Genomic DNA, 20,663 nt, shown 5'->3' with positions numbered 1-20,663 from the left:
TGAGTCATTTCTTCTTTCTTCTTTCTTTTTCTTTTTTTTTTTTAATATGTATTTACTTTGTCTTTTTTTTTTTAATATATATATTTACTTTGTCCATCCTGATACAAATGAGACTTCAATTATTTTGTTTGATCTAGACCAAGATGTATAGATATTCAAAACCTTGCCATCCCCTTTCGAGGCTCTTATGTACGTCCTTACTAAATGACCCGCTCACCCCTACTCGCAACAATCACACCATATTACCCACCATCACTCTCCTCCAAAGATAACCCTTTCCACAATAAAGGTCCATAGTCACTATCTCAATAACAACTTCTTAAGCATCTCTAGACTCTTAATGCCTAAACCTCCTTTGTCCTCTACTTCAGAATAGGGAACACACCTCGTGAGATAAAAATTCTTGTCTTCCTCCATAGCCCACTCCATATAAACTCTCTCTACACCTTCCTAAACCTTTTCCTCGTCATAATGATAGATGGAGACAAGAAGGCAAACAAGACAGGGTGGCTCTAGTTGGTGCTAGCCTCTTTCACAAATCTATCTAACACAAAAGCTCAAACTGCATTGGCTTTTCTGTAAGCCCACAAATCAAGGACTAGATAGTTAGTATTTAGAAGCTTTTTCAATATGCAAACGTAACTATTGCAACCCTATTAACCCCTACCACGAGGCAGGTAGGTAAAGCTCTACTTTTTTATTTCTTTGATAAGCAACTAGGGCAATCTATTAAAAAGTACCAAGAAAAAGGGGCACACCCTATGTGTATAGGAAGTGTACACCAAAAACCAAACAAAGAAAAACCAATAGGTAACAACAAAAAACAGTCATAAACACCACAACAACCAACTAAGACTGCCTATGAAATCAAACATTGATAAATATCTCAAATCTAGCAAAGTGTTTATCCCTTCCAAGAGGGCTTTAACGAAATTTTCCTTTAACATTTGATATGAGAGCTCTTCTTCACCATTAAAGATATGACAGTTGCACTCTTTCCAAATGCACTAGAACAAACACAAGGGAGCCATCCACCAAACATGGTATCTCTTCTTATCCAATCCTTTAAACTTCTATTTAAGGAGAAAATTTCTCATGGCTGCTAAAAACATCCATTCCAAACCAAAGATTGCTAAGAGACATATCCATAACCCTTTTTTACTTTCATAGTGAATCAAGATATGGTTAACAAACTCCTCTCTCTTTGCAAAGACTACATCTATTAACCATCAACCATCCCCTCTTCATTAACATATCAATAGTTAAAATCTTCCCCCATACTACTTCCCAAGTGAAAAAAAAAAATCTCAGAGGAGCAAAAGAACCTTAAATTTCCTTGGCTAGGAACTCCACTCTAGTTTTAGCACACAAAGAACTGCAATACGACTTCACGCTATACAATCCCTTCCTACCCTCTTTCCAAACCAAGATATCTTCTCCTATGCCTTGCACTTTCGTGGTATAAATAAGATCCATAAGTCAAGACACCCCCTCCATTTTCCAATCTTGGAAGTGTCTTCTATACTACACTAGCCATTGACCTCCACTACCTCCCCTTTCCCACATGTCTACAACCGTGGCATTCTTATGAGAAGCTAAACTAAACAATGGAGAAAAAGCTTTTTTTCAAACTAATCTCCCCCACATGACTATCCCTCCAAACTTTTGTTCTTCAACCATTTATAATTCAGATGATTGCTCGATGGCTGAAATCCTTCCAACCTTTTCTATAGTCTTTCCACAAACTCATACCAAAAGACTTCCTCACCTCACAAGAGTCCCACCCCCTTCCATTGCCCTAAACTTCCCTTTAATGATCTTCCTCCACAAGCTCTCTCACTCGAGGCAAACCTCCAAACTTTCTCTCTTTACAAACCTTAGACCTACTCACTAAGTGCATTTTGTTGCCTTCCTAGAGATTTCCCTACAAAAAAATCTCTTTGAATTGTTTCTACAACAAAACCTCAATAAATAAATTTTTTATAAATTAATAACCTTGCTTAAATAATAAAATCTTTTAGGTCCAACTCAGGCCAGTGTACTAAATTAATAACTTCGTTAAATGCATAAGATAATAATTTCATAGAAATCTTTAAGGGCTCAAGGAAATATAAATTAATAATTGGTGAAGTATATAAGAAAATAGTAAACAAAAATTCATAATATAATATCAAGTAATAATATAATATACAGTAACTTTTTACAACTTCTATTTTCTCAATTCAATTCTTTCTCAAAATATGCATCTAAAGCTGTTTGCATTTTCTTTGCACTTGAAACATCTTATCTTGCACTTGAAACTTTTTTATCTTCTAGGACATTAAGTTTTGACACCACACCTTTTCCTTTTAGATGTCTTTTTATTTCCTACAATTAATAATCATCTATTTTTTAGAATCTCTTAGGCTTCTATGTGTTTGTTTTTAACCACATCCATTGTTTTTGGATTTATAAGCCAACATGTACAAGTATTGTGGTAGAAACATAATATTCTCCGTGCATTAAAAAATATTTATTTATCCATAAATTAATAAATTATTCATTATTAATAAATCAATAACCTCACTAAGATCATAATTTCTCTTAATCTCAAGAGTATTATTTTATAGGGGTTTTACTGTAATTTGCTTCTCACCTTCTTAGGAATAACAAAAAAGGACATAAAGTAGATTGGTAAGCTTGAGAGGGTACTCTTAATAAGAACTTATCTCCCTTAGACAAATGCTACTTCCAAGAGGCCAATATCCTACTAAATCTTTCCTCAACAGCATCTCACACAACAAAAGACTTATGAGACACCCCCAAGGGCAGGTTGTGATAAGAAGTTGGAAGCCTACCAATCTTGCACCCAAGCAAAGAAGACAAACTACTATCCACTTCCTCCACTTTCCCCACTAGAATGAGCTTACTCGTATGAAGATTAATTTTCAGACTTGACACAATCTCAAAGCCAATAACAATCCACCTCTGATATCTTAGTTGATCCAATACAACCTCAATGCAAAGCAATTATCTGAAATATCTAAACTAATCCATTTAACCCAAAATGGAACATGAGCTTATCATCAGAGAGATAGGAGGAAGAAACCCAAAAACAAAGAAAACAAACGAACACATGAGCAAACAAACAAACAAAACACACAAAAAATGTGGAACAATCTCCACCCCTTAATCCACAACCCCTAACTAGAAACCTTAAAGAAGACCTTGTTCCACTGTTCTAGTCACCAGCCTGCTCAATGCCTCCATCTCCATATTGAATAGGAATGACGTGAGTGGGATCTATCTGTTGCAAACCTCTAGAGCACTCAAGGAAACTAGTTGGAGGCTAGCACAAAAAATTTAACTGACATAATGCAATCCAGCTAACTCATTTCTCCCCAATTCTAAGCCTAGTTAAGAAAAAAAGGCGGGAAGACTTCACGAATTATCATCAACTTTTTTAATATTCAACTTCCCAACTGTCTCAACCCTCCACTAAAGCATTCTGATTCCGAAACGACTGCCAAAATCTTACCAATGACCTTGTAAATCCATTTCCATTAAAACAATATACCTCCCTCTAACCCCCAAGCCCCCCAAAAGGGTTTGAAGTGTTTAATTGCTCTACACCCTCTTCTTTTGGAACCAAAACAATAAAGGTCACATTTTGTCTCTTTCAAATATCCCATCTCATGGAATAAATACGACATGCCCATCACATCCTCTTTCACAGTGCCCTAATTATGGTGCCAAAACGCCACCGTTAAACCATCAAGTGCATGTCACCTTATCTTCACAAACACTTCAGCACATCTACATCTTTACTTGCCCAAATCCTTGTAGAATCTCTGAGAAAAAAAACACATTAGCAACCCATGAATTTAATTTCCCCCTACCTAGACTATCACTCACCCCAAGTCTCCTAATATGGCTACATCTTTTTAATTTGTAGATAAGTTGATTAAAGATAGTTCCATAACTAGCATATAAGAAATGTATATAAGGAAAAAACAGGCATTACTTCATAGAAAAAAAAAGACTATAAGACAAACATAAGCCATCCCAACAAAACAAAATCAAGAAGTGACAAACTCACTTCCTAAGAGAACTCAGACCACAAAAACCATGATTCAAGGAAAGTGTTTTCAACTTCAACATAGAGCATTAGCTATTTTGCAACAAACCTCCCAAGTATGATTCAAGATTCAAAGCCTCACAGGGTTCCAGTGTTTGAACTTCAAAAATAACTTTCATACAAAAACAGTGAGGAAAAAAAATTTAGAAAATGTTTGAACTCTTGTATAAAAGATGTAAGAACATTTAAAGAGGTCAAATCAGAGCACGATAAAAATTATCAGAAGTTCATAAAAGCTGTAGCCTGTACTTGGTCCCCATTGATAACTCAACAAATTTCAGCAAATGTTTCATGTGGGCATATGCAATGTGAAATACATTATCGTTTATCACACGCACTTCTCTTCAAATCAGATGATTTGGTACTGTAGGCCCATGATGCACAAAATAGATGCGCTTGTTTAGAGAGAAATCTTGAGTTTCTAAACCATTCACTGCAATTTCAGTATTAATAAGACCACAGAGACAAGTACAAGCAATTGGGATTACCTCGGAAATCCATGAGGATTCATAATTAAATCAGGGCAAATGCCACGTTCAGAAAATGGGAAATCCTCTTGTTGAATAATCGTGCCACAAACACCTTTTTGCCCATGCCTACTACTGAATTTGTCTCCAACCTGAAGTAATAAAGATATAGTAATAATAATGGTAATAATCAAATAAGTTGAGATGAATTATACATGATCCATGATGAAGACAAATTAGAGTTTCTTACCTCTGGCCTACGAGTATGCCGAATTAGAAATTTAATGCACAGATTGCTATTCTTATCAGAACAGAGTGCTACTCTATCCACCACAGATGCCTCCCCTTCAGGACCCTTGAATGTCTGTCTACTGGGTTTATATGCACTGAATATTGCAACAGAGTAAGCTACATTATTACCAATACATACCAGTGAAGCATTTCCACAAGTAGAACTTACCTATCTGGTAATCCCACAGGAGATATTAATGGACCCTTTGTAATGATAGGGGACTCTTTATTGATATAGATATCGTTCGGTTTAATTATTTCTCCAGGGGCAGCAAGTCCATCATCATCCAATATCTACACAATGAGAACAAGTGAAACAGTATACGGCAAATAGTAACGTCTACAATTGATAATAAAAAGGAAAATCACCACTATTGCACAATGGAGAAAGAAATAAATTTCAGAGGGAGAAGAGAACGGCACAAGACCTTTGATATTCATAGAATGAGAAATCAGTTGACAAGTTTTATTGTAACTAAAATAAACCTAAAACCACCAGGTTATACAAGGAGCACCCATCAAAATTATGGCAACCCATAGACTAGGGGCCACAGTGGTAGGACTTTGGAGCTTTCTCTAAGCCTGATTATTTTAGGGACCATGGTGGTGGACATTTTGGTCCTATTAGACAGCATGGAAGAGGTATCCAATTGGTGTTTCTAACCTTTCAGGAGGGAGAGGGCCTAGAGATATGATCTGTGGTTGTGCCACATTCAGCATCTCTCTAGAAATTTCAGTTCTTCCTTAGCAAGAAGACCTATGTTGGCTAACCAGAATGCAGATCAATTGATCAAGAGAGAGCTTATACCCGCCTCCCCTCTCATTTGAGTTTATCCAGTCTTGTAGATATTTTATTTTGGTTGGAATTACTTTCTGTTTTCTTCTTTTTCCTTCTTTCTATTGATTGTTGGTATTTTCTGAAGGACCACTTATCCTTCTTTCTACTTTTTTCCTATTGCTAATAATTTTGCTCATTGTACACAAAAAAAAAATAAAAAATAAAAAAAAGTTACTGAGTGATCCAGTCAGAAAATGTTTATACCAACTGAAAAGTAAATTACATTATACATAAGATCAAAAACTAATGAAGATGTACATTTGTAATCTACCATTTTGTGTACAAGAATCTGATAACTAGATGTTTATATAATTTTCCATATTGTAGGAAATGTAATATCGAGAACAATGGCAAGATAAAATCTGATGAAAGATACTAATAATAACATAAAATCTCTTCCATACCTTTTTTTTATAGATATGTCATCCATACTTGAATTACTTAAAAGGTAAAAATAATATGGATGCATCTATATGCATTACCTGCATCCTTTCTGCATCATGTCCCACTTTCAGGGGTCTAACTATTCTGTCTGATGCATTATTCTCATACCTTTGATTGACAGCAGAAAACCTGTTCAATTAGGAAACATATGAGATAACTGATAAGAAACCCTTACTAGAGATGTTAACAAATCCATGCAAGCAAAGCAACTTGTAAAGGGAATTTGCAAGTATAGAAATGGAACACCATTACTTTTTCATTACAATACAACGACCAAAACCACGATCTAAGGATGACTTGTTCATGACTATTGCATCTTCTATGTCATAGCCACTGTAACTCATTACAGCAACTGTTGCATTCTGCCCCGCTCCAAGCTTATCATATCCTACCTGAAAACAAAGTCATTATTCCATAGGCCATGACTGTGTACTGCACCCAGAGTAACAAATACTCACCAGCTCAATTGTTCTTGTTGTCAACAATGGCCGCTGAGGATACACTAGTAAGTACAGTAATGAGTCCATCCGACATAGCTGCAAAATCAAGATACTAGACCATATTAGAAATAGAAAAAAATGTCATATGCATATTAAAATATAATAAACATCTAACTTTAGAATGTGTCAAGAACAATGGCTATGTTTGGTAATTGTTCTCAAAAACAGTTCTTTGTTTTTGCGAACAAAAAACATGAAAATACGTTTTGTTGTCAATTATTCCCAAAAGAGGCTTTTGAGTATCGTTCTAAAAGCATGGTGTTTTCTGATAATATATTTTAATTGTTTTCAGTTGTTTGATTGTTCTAAAAAACAACTGTACAAACATGGAGAATGAGTGCAAATAAAACACTATAGATAAAAGTTATTTTTAAGAAATATTTGAAAACATAGAAAATAAATTCAGAATGCACCAAGTTCCCAAAAAACTTTTGTTCTAGAAAAATTAGACAAATGTCTTTGAATATTGTTCTAGATTTTTTTTTTTCCTGATAGGCAAACACATAGAAAAAATATATATTAAGATAAAAGGGTGCCTAAAGGGTAGCCCAAAGCATACAGGGAGTATACAAAAGACACCTAAAGGAAGGAACAAAAAAGAAGAGGGGATACAAAAAAACTCACTAGCCTTCATCTAGAACCCAACCAATAAAAAAAAAGTTAATTAAAGGTAAAGGTCCTATATCTAAACACGACTTAGACCAAGACCAAAGATCACAGACAAAAGAATATTTCATCATTTGAATCGAAAGTTCCTCATTTTCAAAATCTATCCTATTTCTTTCCTTCCAAACCGATCAAAATAAACAAAGTGGAGCTGCCATCCACGCCTTTCTATGCTTCTTGGCCACAAAGGATCCATGCCATCCTAGGAGGGTATCTATAGCCAAAAGTGGAAGGACCCACATCACACCAAACAACGCAAATAGAAGTTCAAACAAAACCCTTGCCTTGGAACAATGGATTAGAATGTGATTAATAGACTCTTCTTCAGCACAACAAAGGAAGCATCTGTTGGCTATGGGTCACCCCCTTCTTTTGAGTTGATCCAAGGTTAGAACCTTCCCCCACAAAGCTTCCCAAGTAAAAAAACCCACCTTAGTGGGGACACAAGGGCTCCAAATGATATTCTTCAGAATTGAAACTGCACTTCTAGTTTCAAGAGCACTATAAAGGGATTTAACATAAAATTTTCTATCCTTAGTCTCTTTCCAAAGCACCCTATCCTCCAAATCAATGACTAGCCTCTTTCCTTGTAAAGTCAAAAAGGAACCTCTCCACCACCTCCACCTCCCAATCATTGAAAGGTTTAGAGAACCGGGGATTCCAACCCCCCTCTTCCGCCATCAAGTCCCAACAGCCGCTACCCATACCTCCTTTGAATTCGCTAAAGCATACAAAGAGGGAAAAGAATCACAAAGGGTATTGTTACCACACCATTTATCCTTCCAAAATGCTCTTCCACCATCCCCCACAGAATAAACAATATTTTTAAACATTAGAGGCCCTTCCTTCCTAATTTCCTTCCATAGCCCCACCTCGTAGCCCTCCCTTACTTCACGGTTACACCATCCCCCTTCCACCTCAAACTTCCTACTAATGACAAGCTTCCACAAGGACTCCCTTTCTACCGCAAAATGCCAACTTCAATTGCACAAGAGGACCCTATTGAGTATAGAAAGCCTTCTAACACCCAAACCACCCTTCTTTTTATCTGAACAAACAATTGCCCACTTTATAAGATGAGACTTCCTCTCCAAAGCTCCCCCACCCAAGAGAAAGTCCCTTTGGATTTGCTCTAATCACAATCTAACTCCTCTTGGCATACGCATCAAAAACATGAAGTAAATGAGCATGCTAGACAAAGTGCTCCGAATGAGAGTAATCCTCCCTCCTTTAGAAATATATTGCCTCTTCCACATGGCTAGTCTCTTCCGAAACCTTTCCTCCACGCCATCTCAAACCGCCATAGCTTTGTGCGGTGCAATATTGTTCTAGAATTTTCAAGAACTATTTTCGAAAACATTCCCAAACAGACTCAAAACATTTTTTTATTTTGCTTAAGAGTGGAGGTTGGAGGAGAGGGGAGAGGGGACAACAAAACAACATCAACAACAATAATAAAAATTAACCTACATAGAATGTTTTATTTCATACTCTCAATCAATTTCAAAAGAAAACCACTAATACCAACATTTATTAATTAATGGCAAGTTTACTAAACTTTTTACAAAAAGCAATGGAAGGAAAGGGAATAAAAGGAATCGGAATCAAAATTAGAATAAAAAAATTCCATAGGTGTTTACAAAACCATTAGGAAAAGGAATGATGATGAAACCGATTCCTTTGAAGTGTTTACTAGCAATGATGGAAACAATATGAAATACATAATTTTATTATTTTTTTATTGGAAACGACACAAAGATAAATTGATAGAAAAAAGAAGTACAAGAAGAAGGATGAGAAATCCTCCCACCAAAGACAACTAAATTATAGGAAAATGCACATAAAACAAACGAACTCCCACTAAGGACCAATCCTTATGGAGTACACACCACTATCCAATCCAGTTGAATCACATTAAGGGGAGTCCCCTTAAATGCCTTGGAACAGAAAGCCCAAAGGGAAGCAAGGAAAACAATAGAGTCCCAAATGAACTCTGAATTCCTTGCTTTATTCTCGAAAATCCTTGCGTTTCTTTCCCACCACACAACCCGAATTAGAGCGATGCTCGCAGCTTGCCACAAAACTATCCCTCTCTTAGAATTACCGAAGCCTTTAAATTTGATGGACATCATGTCATATATGCTCCTTGGGGGAACCTAATCCATCTTAGCTAACTGAAATAACCTGTGCCACAACCCAATCGTCAAGGAACAATGAAGAAAAAGACGATCTGCTGATTCCCCATGCTTCATGCACAGAATACAAATATCAGGACTAAGGGCTTTGTAGGGTCTTCTCACTTGTAACATGTCATTAGTATTCACCTTCTTGTGTGCCACTAACCAGACAAAGGACTTCACTTTGAAAGGAACTTGAGAATTCCAAACAAACTTTAAAGGAAAGTCCTGAGGAGATGCAGAAGATTAAGATAATGCTAGAAAAAAGGATTTGATTGAAAAAAGCCCTGAAGAGGATAATGGTCATAATCTGGCATCTGGGACCGAAGGAGATAGATACAAATCATCAAGTGACCGCATGAGGCCTTCTAAGTCCTCAATCTCAGAATCTAATAGGTTACGGCGGAAATTCAAATTCCAAAGACAAACAAAGCATGGCAGGGCAAAATGGGCTCCAATTATTATTTAGCAAACAGGGATTATATTTATTTTATCTATCCCACCCCAAGTTTGCAAAAGAACAAGATTGATATTCTCTCTCTAGGGGAAGGATCTGGAAAGTGGTGGACCATCCAAAACCCACCCCATCATCATTCATAAGAATAATTAGTACTATACTAGGAACGTGGAAGTCCAAAGATAAGAAGGGATGGTGATTCAACCAACTCATAAGAGGGCTAAGGTTGGAGGTTTCCTATCAGGGTGGTAGGTGGAAGGCAGAGAGAGAGGTGGTGGATGTTTCTCATTTGTTGTTTGCTAATGACATTTTTAGTTTTCTATGAACCTTCTTTAGATCAACTAACTTACTTGAGTTGGGTGCTTATGTGGTTTGAGGCCATGTCGAGGTTGAAAGTTAATTTGGATAAGAGCTAGCTAATTCTGATGGGGAGGGTGGAGAATGCAGAGGAGTTGTCTCAAGAGTTCTTTTATAAGGTTGGGGCGCTCCCTTCGATTTACTTGAGCCTTCCTTTGGGTATTTCGTTTAAGTTTGCAGTAGTTTGGGACAGCATGGAGGAGAGGCTTCAAAAAAGACTAGCTCTTTGAAAAAGACGGTATATCTCCAAAGGTGGGAGATTTACCCTAATATGTAGCACTCTCTCTAACATGCCTATTTATTTTATGTCCTTGTTTTGCATTCCAAGATGGGTTAATGTTGAAAAAGATAGGATCGGCTGAGATAATTAGCAAGATATTAGGAGATTTAAATGTACAAGATATCATGAGATTTATTTTTTTGTAATCTGTTAGATAGTTGTATATTGTTAGGTTGTTAAGTTGTTTCCTATTTTTGTGTTGAGAAAAATCCTCTATAAAGAGGATGTCGTGTATACAATTTTAAATATAGAATAGAATAAAAAATATATATATTCATTTCCTATTCTGTTTGCAGTTAAGCTAAGGTTGGAGCAAATTCAAAGAGATTTTCTTTGGGGAGTAGGAGGGACCCTTGAGCGGAAACCAAATTTGGTAAGGTGGTATATTGTCTATACAAACAAAAGAAATGGTGATTTGGGGGTTAGGAATCTCTCAATGCTCAATAAAGCCCTACTATGCAAATGAAGTTGGCATTTTACTGAGAAGAGGGGGGGTTTTTTGGAGGCAAGTCATTAGCAGAAAATACGGGGAAGAGGAAGGAGGGTACTGCTCCCACGAGGTGAGGGAAGGGTATAGGGTAGGGTTATGGAAAACCATCAAGAAGGGTTAGGACATTTTAAGTTGTAGAGTTGCCTTTTTTGTGAGGATGGGAGGAGGGAAAGGTTTTGGAAGGACAAGTGATGTGGTGATGAGTCATTATGCATTTCGTTTCCTTCCTTATTTGCTATAGCTTCTTCCAAGGAGGTGTGGGTGAGGAGGATTGGAACCTTCTTCTAAGGGGGGGATGTCAAGCCCCTTGCTTCTCTAGGCAACTCAACGATTGGGAAGTGGAAACTATGGAGCATTTCCTTCTGAAATTGCAAGAGAGGAGGGTGTGTAGGGATAGGGATGACAAAGTTCTATGGACAAAGTCAAAGGATGGGACTTTTTCTATTAAGAAAAAGTCCTTCAATCATATCCCCCTTCACAATGACAAGGCAAGGGTCTTATGGCATCTTTTGTTCTCTCTATTTGGTGTGTCATAAATGCTCCCCTCTTTGAGTTAAAAAAGGAAAAAGGCACGGTGGGCTACTCCATTATGCCTTTTTTTGGACAATTTGGAAGGAAAGAAACAATCGTGTTTGCTTGGTTAGTGGTGCACAAGAATGGAAATGCTAATGGCTTGCTACAGGTTAGAAGACCTTAGAAATCTCTTAGTCCACATTGGTGCATTTTATACAAAGGAAGTGGAGAATTGATCAATCATCTTTTTCTATATTGTCCTTTAACTTTGGGTCTTTGGCATAAGCTCTTCATTTTGCCCAATTTGGCTTGGGTGCTGCTAAGGAGTATTGGAGATACGATGTTTATCTCTTATAGAGGATTGGGGTTTTCATTGAGAGGTAAAACCCTTTGACAAATTGCTTACCTCACTATTCTTTGGATTGTGCAATAAGAGAGAAATGCGAGGATCTTTCAGGATAAATAGAGAACGGAAGAGACGTTGTAGGACCTACTTCATTTCTACTTCTCCCTTTAGGCCTTTTGTTCCATCGCTTTTCCACTTAATGTTATTCAACTAAGTTGGCTTTCAGCTTATAATTCATAGTGAGGAGTATACCCTTACTTTGATCAGGTTTTGTATTTTGAAAGAGACCTCTCATCCTTCTCTTTCTTTTAATCAATAAAAATTTATTTTTGTTTCTAATCAGAAAAATGAGAGACAGTCAGTTCAAGGGCTTAAATTTTCTTTCCTTTGTAATCTTTAGGCTTGGTGTAAGTTGTATATAGTTCCTAGTTCTCTTTCCACTATAAAATTTGTGGACTGGTTGGGTTTGGGTTGAGGGGAATTGTTTTTTGTTGTCCCTCTTTGTTTTTTGTGGCACCTTTAGGCGTTCTTTGTATACTTCTTGTGTTCCTTGGGACACTTTTTCTTTTCTTTTTTTTTTTTTTTGGCGTCTCTTTTTATAAATTTCTACTTTCTACCCATCAAAAATAAGCCCAAAGCTTAGTATATTCTCATGCACAATTATTCCATTTCTAAAGCAGGGAATAGGTACTAAAATAGTCAATTTTAAACAAAAGTTATTCCCATTCACAATTATAAGCCGGTGTGTCTGAAACTTACAATATCACCACTGTTTCAGATATTACATGCATGGTCAAAATTCATTTATGAAACTGGGTGGTGGAAATTTAGCCAATGTTACAGGACGATTGCTCAGCCAACTTATATGCCTGTGACGCACATTGCAACCATTTGGGTCGTTTACAGTGTATATTTATTTTTAAAAATAGTTAGAATAGTATGAATTCAGGAAGAAGAAGAAAATGATAATGATGACAACAACCATAATGATAATTATAATCTATAGTATAAAATTTCAAATTTCTTGGTGCAACATGAACCCCACTTACACGACTCCAAAACATCAAAAATTAACCTTGGAGGCTAGAATTTCAATTTTATTTTATTTTTCATACACATGCAGAAATATATCTCTGTGGATGGTGAGATAAATTGATTCAATAATTTAAATTGATTAACATACATGAGAAAATGCACTCAAGTTTCTTAAGGACCTACAAATCTAAAATTTTTGCAATACATTGACATACCGGAAGGGAATGAGGGCATAAAGGTCCTCTTGCTCAAAGAAAGAAAAGGGAAAAAAAAAAAAGAATCATCAACTAAAGAATAAGAAAATTTGCCTGGTTATATGCGATATTCCCCATAGCTTGCTTTCCCATTGCACACTGTAAATAAATATAGGCATCTCATGATCATTAGCCTGAAAATTCTAGATCAATGAAATGCATAGTTTAAGATATTTAAGAAAATAAATAAACACACCTGGTAGGTATTTCTTGGGGACTGATTATGATGAGGAAAAGGAATCAACCCAGCACAAACACCTAAGATGGTGAAAGGCTCTATTTCAATATGAGTCGTTTCTGGTTTAGCATCAGCTTCATATAGAGCAATCTATAGCAAATAATTTTGCAGTAAGCATAATTGCCTATCAAGTACAACATCTCAAAAGCAAGACTTTACATCACTACGTAGGGACAAACCAAAGCATTGTTCTCCTCATTGACATCAAGATACTCGATCAATCCATCACGTAAAAAATCATCAAAAGTGCGAACTCCATCCTTGAATAGAACAAATGTTCCATTAGTTTAAGAACAACCATCAATAAATTATGGCACATTGTGATGAGTTTAAAAAGCTATAAAAAAAAAAAATTAGTTTAAGAACAACAATTATTGTTTTTAACAAAAGGCATATATACTACACTTACAATCAATTCCTTCATATGGTGTTCCTTGATTCGCGATTTGCCCTTGTCAGCAATAACAACTGGACGACAAACTCGACCTCCATCAGAAGCAATGTAAACACAATGCTGCAGGATATTTTTCTCAAGGTTAGCCATTCACTTGTCATCAGAGACATTTTTCTCAGGATCCCTTGAAATTAATTCCTTGAGGAAATTAGTGCAAACAATCATTCACAGTTGTTCATCAACAATTTACATATGATTCATTTGCAGGTGAGACAATTCTTAATTTAACCACTTAAGCATGTGTAGACAGAAGTTGGTGTTTAAGAAAAACAATTGGATAATTTAACAATGCACAAAATCATTGCCCACAAATTTAAGAACAAGTCATTTGTGCAGCAATCGACTATGTTTGTGCCCCGTTATTTACAGCATAAAGCATCTCACACCATCACAAACACAAGGATAACACCTTTTACGTGGAAAAGGATTGCAAGGGCATATTTTCCATGGAACAAATGTGAAGCAGAACAGATAAAAAAAAGTTACAACTAACAGAGAGTACAAGAAGGAGACAAGGATTTACCTGCTTCTCATTTACAAAAACGCTTACAAACTCCCCAATTTTACCAGCTCTCCGTAACTTCCTCAATGCATTAGCAAAACGCTAAGCCAAAAATAAATTATATTACATAAGGAGTGAAACATCATAAAATCACACACAAGAAAATAAACATCAGTTCATGTATATAGCCTTCTTAATGGAAAAAACTATATACCTGGGGCCTCCTATGCTTGCCAAGAATGAGCCCATTAAATATAATCAGAAAAGAATTTGGTGTATGAAGCTCTTCGCCAGAAAGTAGTTCCAAGTCTTCAACACCCAAAGAGTAACACTGATGCAGCAATGATTAAAGATTGCATAAATACGGAATTCAAAGAGAAGCAAAAAGGGTATATGGATTCTTTACAAATTAATATTCAACACTGGATTCTAATTATTAAAAAAAAATATTCAAGTACCAAAAATAAAACTATTTTCCATGTATGCAGACAAGGGACATGCAACCAAACACATGATAAAGAATGGAAAAGAAGTAGGAAGGGACTTAAAAACCTTTAGAGAGTCAAAGGAATGCTAGGGATGCTACATGGGTAGACTTGCTTGATTCTGCAAATCCCAGATGGCTAAAAACACAGTCCACCCATTCTACCTTCCTAAAATTCATCACATTGTTACCAAGTCTTGTTGTTCAAGAATTTTTGGCTTGTCATGATCTATGGTTTCAGCTCACATCTGATTATGATAGAACAGGAGGGTGTGTTTCTCAAAGCCGGAATAAGACCTAAGGTGCACACTTCTATTATTGTGGCTGGGTGCATGACATAGAGATAGTATCCAGATAGCAATTTTTGAAGACGGAATCTTCAATCTGGAAATTGCAGGTGAGTCCAAAATTGTTCTAGACTTCCATTGAGAACATAATCGCGTCAGGTGGCATGCTGGATGTCATACAAGATATCTGTAAGACCAGAAATTATTTTGAGCCACTTATTATGGCTTTCATATGTATAGGAATCCAATGCTATTCATAATTTGGGCCATCCATCAGAGAATTTTTTTCTGTTGGCAAAGTAGGAATCCATGCTCCATAGATCTTTTTATTTATCCTTCAGAGAATTTTTGCTGTTTCAAAAGTAGAAATGCATAATCCAAGGGTTGATAAATCAACTACACATATTTGCAATCATTCATCTTATTAATGCTTCTGTTCTACCAAAAAACGAAGGAAAATAAATAAATAAATCCTATTTAGTTGGGGACAAATCAATCAAAGCATATACCAAGAAAAAGATCTCAAGTTTAATTTGACATATAATTTAGTGATAAGATATCTCGCTGATGGTCATCTTGACCATGAATAGCCCAATGGGTTATGTACAGATTCCTATTTAGAAATGAATAACAGAGTCTTTGTAAATAAAACTTCCACTAGTTACTATAAGGAAAAAACACTTTTCCTCGTTCATGCATCAATCCAGTAATCTCAACCCAACCCCAAGATGGAACACTCATGGCTCTATGATTACCAAACATCAAATAAACATTGGATAAAACTACAAAACACCCCCATAAAAAAGTAAATTCACACACAATCTCAGGTACACACACAAAACATAGTAGGGTTCCTAATTTTTTTTTTTATCAGAAACGAAGAAGATTATATTAATAAAAGAACAAATACAGGAGAGAAAAAAAAGACAATAGAAAGAGAAAAAAACCAAGGGAAGGATGAGAGGTCCTTCCTACACAAATACCAAGGAAAAACACCCAACAATAGAACTCTAAAAAACCAAGATATTGAGGGTTCCTAATTTTTAAACCCCTAAAATACCATTCATCTGTTTTAATAGGAAATGAAACCATTATGACATAGCTGTCATTTCAGTTTCTTAACTCTTCCCTCTTTTTAAACTCCTCATAGCATGGAATGTATCCACCCTCTCAAGGTTAGGTAATTCCCTTCCTTTAGAGAGGTTTGGCAATTTCGTCCCTCATCAAATGTGTGGAAATCTGGTATAATTTGAATGGTGATTTGTAGGATATTGAGGGAAAGATTGAGGCCCCAATTGTGGGTAATTTGTGTGATTTTAATTTTTTCCATATTGGTATTTTTGCTCTCTGTGTATATGTTAAATAGGGACCCGATTATGTAAACAAATACAATTTTGAATGAATATTAGAGTGATTCTCAGTTTCTACATGGTATCAGAGCGGTGTTTGCTCTAAAACCCTAATCAATCCATGGCTGCCCAAAGAGGAGACAACCATGAGTCCAGTCAATTGGCAACCCATGAAAGAGTGTCGGAGATACATTCCTCAATGGGCCCTATCAGTGAATTCGACAACTCCCCACTCCATCTTACCATTGAAAAATTGAACGGTAAGAATTACAGAGAGTGGGCGCAAGCAATCAAGCTTGTTATTGACGGAAAGAGAAAGTTAGGGCTTCTTACCGACGAGACTAGGCGACCACCTCCAACCGATGTAGCAACATCCCTAAAATGGTGGTCCAAAAACTCCTTCATCACCTCATGCTTGATTAACTCCATGAAGCTAGCCATTGGCAAAACTTATATGTTCCTCCCGACGGCAAAGGATGTGTGGGATGCGATACAAGAAACATATTCCGATGCCGTTAATGCTTCCCAAATCTTTGAACTCAAGACGCAGCTCTGGCAAATGAAGCAAGGAGATCGGGAAGTCATGGAGTACTATACCGAGATGCTGGGTTTGTGGCAAGATCTCGATCTCAACTGCGAAAAGGAGTGGGAGTGCACGGGTGACAGTGTGCGCTTCAAGAAGAAGATGGAGAATGAGAGGGTCTTCGAGTTCCTAGCGAGGCTGAACCGCGAGCTTGACGACGTCAGGAGCAGGGTTCTCAATCGTCGTAACCAAAAAGTCTAACTGTTCAGCTAAATTCCTACCATCTCATTGTGTTTTTTAGGACCTATCATTGGGGAAGACGATTGGCAGTGCTAAGGAATGTGAGGGTCTATATTACTTCGACAAAACTGATGTGCGTGGACAGTGTCCTACTATTTGTAATTCTGCATCTCGTCCTAAGGACAGTGAACTTTTGTTATGGCACAAAATGATGGGTCATCCTAGTTTTCAGTACTTAAAACATTTATTTCCTTCACCATGTTCAAATAAGCTTCATGGGATTTTCAGTGTGAAGTGTGTGAACTTGCCAAGCATCATCAGGCGTCTTTTCCTAAATCTAAGTATAAACCATTCATACCATTTACTCTAATTCATAGTGATCTATGGGGACCCTCACGTACCCCTAATAGGACCCATAAAAAATGGTTTATTACTTTTATTGATGATCACACTCGCCTGTGTTAGGTATATTTGTTGACTAATAAAACTGAGGTTCGATCAGTCTTCATGAACTTTCACTCTATGATATACACTCAATTTCACACCAAAATTCAAATTCTTCGTACTGATAATGGTACTGAGTACCTGAAGGTGACTCTTGGAGGATTGAAGGGATTGATTGGGCCCCTATTTCTGGAGAGAGTGCAGTTTGGTTGGATAGACCGTTTTCTGAAGAGGAGGTTCGAATAGCAGTTTTCCAATTGAATAAGGAAAAGGTCATTGGCCCTGATGGCTTTACTATAGCAGTTTATCAAGAGTGTTGGGATGTGATAAAAGAGGATCTTATGAGGGTGTTTTTTGAGTTCCACACTAAGGGGGTGATAAATCAAAGTACAAATGCGACATTCATTGCTATGGTGCCTAAGAAAAGCCAAACCTTTAAAATCTCAGATTATAGACCTATTGGCTTGGTTACAAGTTCATATAAGATAATTGCTAAGGTCTTATCAGAGCGTTTACGCAAAGTTTTACATGAAACAATCTTTGGCTCTCAAGGAGCCTTTGTGGAAGGGAAACAAATTTTGGATGTTGTATTGATAGCCAATGAAGTGGTGGATGAGAAAAGAAGGTCAGAGGGGGAAGGGGTAGTCTTCAAAATTGATTTTGAGAAGGCCTATGATCATGTGGATTGGGGCTTTTTAGATCATGTGCTTCAAAGGAAGCGGTTCAGCCAGAAATGGAGATCTTGGATGAGGGACTGTTTGTCTTCATCTAGTTTTGCAATCCTAGTTAATGGGAATGCAAAGGGTTGGGTTAAGGCCTCTAGAAGTTTGAGACAGGGAGACCCTCTATCTCCTTTTCTTTTTCTAGTAGCAGATGTTCTAAGTAGGTTGATGATTAGAGCAGAGGAAACTGGGATAACTGAGGGTTTCTTTGTGGGGAGGGATAGGACTAGAGTGTCTTTGTTACAGTTTGCTGATTCTCTAAAGCCTCTTTGGATCATCTTCAAAACCTCAAGATTATCCTTTTGGTTTTTGGGCAAGTATCTAGTTTAAAAATCAACTTAGAAAAAAACATCATTTCAGGTATTAACACTAGGCAGGAGTTGTTGTCTAATTTGGCTTTGGTTTTGGATTGCAGAGAGTCAGAGTGGCCTTTGTCTTATTTAGGCCTTCCTTTGGGAGGGAACCCAAAGACAATAGGCTTTTGGGATCCAGTGGTTGAGAGAATTTCGAGAAGGCTGGATGGGTGGAAAAAGGCCTATTTGTCTTTGGGAGGGAGGATTACTTTAATTCAGTCTTGTCTGTCTCACATCCCTAGCTACTTCCTCTCCCTCTTTAAAATCCCAGCATCAATAGTTTCAAAGATTGAGAAGATGCAAAGGGATTTTCTTTGGTCTGGGGCGGGAGAAAGGAAGAAAGATCACCTTATCAAATGGGAGGTTGTTAGTAGACCAAAGGAGATGGGAGATTTGGGCTTTGGGAAGACTTCTATGAGAAATATTGCTTTCTTAAGGAAATGGCTTTGGAGGTTCCCTAGAGAAAGGAGCGGTCTTTGGCATAAGGTTATTGCGAGTATATATGGGACACATCCTAATGGATGGGACGCCAACACGGTGGTTAGATGGTCACACAGATGTCCTTGGAAGCCTATTGCTCAAGTTTTCCAGGAGTTCTCCCCTTTTGTCCGCCTAGTAGTGGGCAATGGGGAGAGAATTCGATTCTGGGAAGATCTTTGGTGGGGAAACCAAACTATGTGCTCTCAATTTGCTGATCTTTACAGAGTTATTTCTGTGAAAAACCTCACTGTCTCAAATGTCCTTGGCAATTCCTTACCACTGTCTTGGAATTTTAACTTTCGCCGCAATCTAACGGATTCAGAAATTGATCTCCTTCAGAGATTAATGTCCTCCCTTAATTCTGTGTTTTTTTCCCCTTTTTCATCAGATTCAAGAGCGTGGTCTTTGTCTTCGTCAGGCTTGTTTTCAGTGAAATCTTTTTTCTTGGCCTTGTCAAAAGTTTCAAATTCTTTAATGTTCCTTCCGGCCAAGTTTTTATGGAGCTCAAAAGTCCCTTCAAAGGTTAAGGCCCTCGCTTGGTTAGTAGCACATGGGAAGGTAAACACTAATGACAAGCTGCAATTGAGAAGACCCTACAAAGCCCTCTATCCTCAATGGTGCATTCTTTGCAAAGGAAATGGAGAGTCGATTGACCACCTTTTTCTTCATTGTCTCGTTACCATTGGACTTTGGCACAAGTTGTTCAATATAGTAGGGTTGGCTTGGATCCCTCCAAGGAGCCTTGAGGACATGTTGGTTATTACTTTTAAAGGCTTGGGGAACTCATTAAGAGGCAAGACACTTTGGCAAATTGCTTGCCTTACTTTGATTTGGATGGTGTGGCAAGAAAGAAACAATAGGATCTTTGAGGATAAAGGGAGAACGGAAGAGATGGTTTGGGATTTGATCCGGTTTTATTCTTCTCTATGGGCTTCTTGTACTGAAGCTTTTAGAGTTCCTCTAAACATTCTACAACTCAATTGGATTGGGGTTTGCGTTTCAAAAGTTTGAAGATTGATGGGGTTTCTCTTTGTTTTTAGAATTCTAGTGTTGGGAGTTTTTTCCTTTGTTCAATTTGTGTAGGAAGGACCACTCATCCTTCCCTTGGTTTTTTTCTCTTTCTATTGTCTCTTTTTTCTCTCCTGTATTTGTTCTTATATTAATATAATCTTCTTCGTTTCTGATCAAAAAAAAGATAATGGTACTGAGTATTTTAATCACTCCTTGAGCACATATCTACAAGAAAATGGTATTATACATCAAAGTTCTTACGTTGACACCCCTCAACAAAACGGGGTTGCAGAACGGAAAAATAGACATATTCTTGAAGTTGCTCGTGCTTTGCTGTTTACCTC

At 37.1% G+C, this 20,663-nt stretch overlaps 1 protein-coding gene across 5 annotated transcripts in view; it reads right to left on the bottom strand.

The window, feature by feature from the left end:
- The window catches only part of LOC100264262 (DNA-directed RNA polymerase III subunit 2), an 80,545-nt gene that overhangs the window by 27,878 nt on the left and 32,004 nt on the right, over nt 1-20,663 (bottom strand). For all 5 annotated transcript variants that reach the window (XR_009467283.1, XM_059741465.1, XM_010660763.3 and 2 more), the window contains exons 21-32: nt 14,641-14,757; nt 14,448-14,528; nt 13,880-13,984; nt 13,650-13,730; nt 13,429-13,560; nt 13,287-13,331; nt 6,616-6,693; nt 6,410-6,549; nt 6,196-6,286; nt 5,045-5,169; nt 4,835-4,970; nt 4,606-4,736 (exon numbers count right to left, since the gene is read on the bottom strand). Coding sequence is in view for 4 of the 5 variants with exons in the window: in XM_059741465.1 (XP_059597448.1) it covers nt 4,606-4,736; nt 4,835-4,970; nt 5,045-5,169; nt 6,196-6,286; nt 6,410-6,549; nt 6,616-6,693; nt 13,287-13,331; nt 13,429-13,560; nt 13,650-13,730; nt 13,880-13,984; nt 14,448-14,528; nt 14,641-14,757 (1,262 nt within the window). In the remaining variant the exon portion in view is untranslated. The remainder of the gene's footprint in view (nt 1-4,605; nt 4,737-4,834; nt 4,971-5,044; nt 5,170-6,195; nt 6,287-6,409; nt 6,550-6,615; nt 6,694-13,286; nt 13,332-13,428; nt 13,561-13,649; nt 13,731-13,879; nt 13,985-14,447; nt 14,529-14,640; nt 14,758-20,663) is intronic.

This window comes from Vitis vinifera, chromosome 13, assembly GCF_030704535.1.
Source record: "Vitis vinifera cultivar Pinot Noir 40024 chromosome 13, ASM3070453v1".
NCBI lineage: Eukaryota > Viridiplantae > Streptophyta > Magnoliopsida > Vitales > Vitaceae > Vitis > Vitis vinifera.
This window is presented reverse-complemented; position numbering and strand designations above follow the sequence as displayed.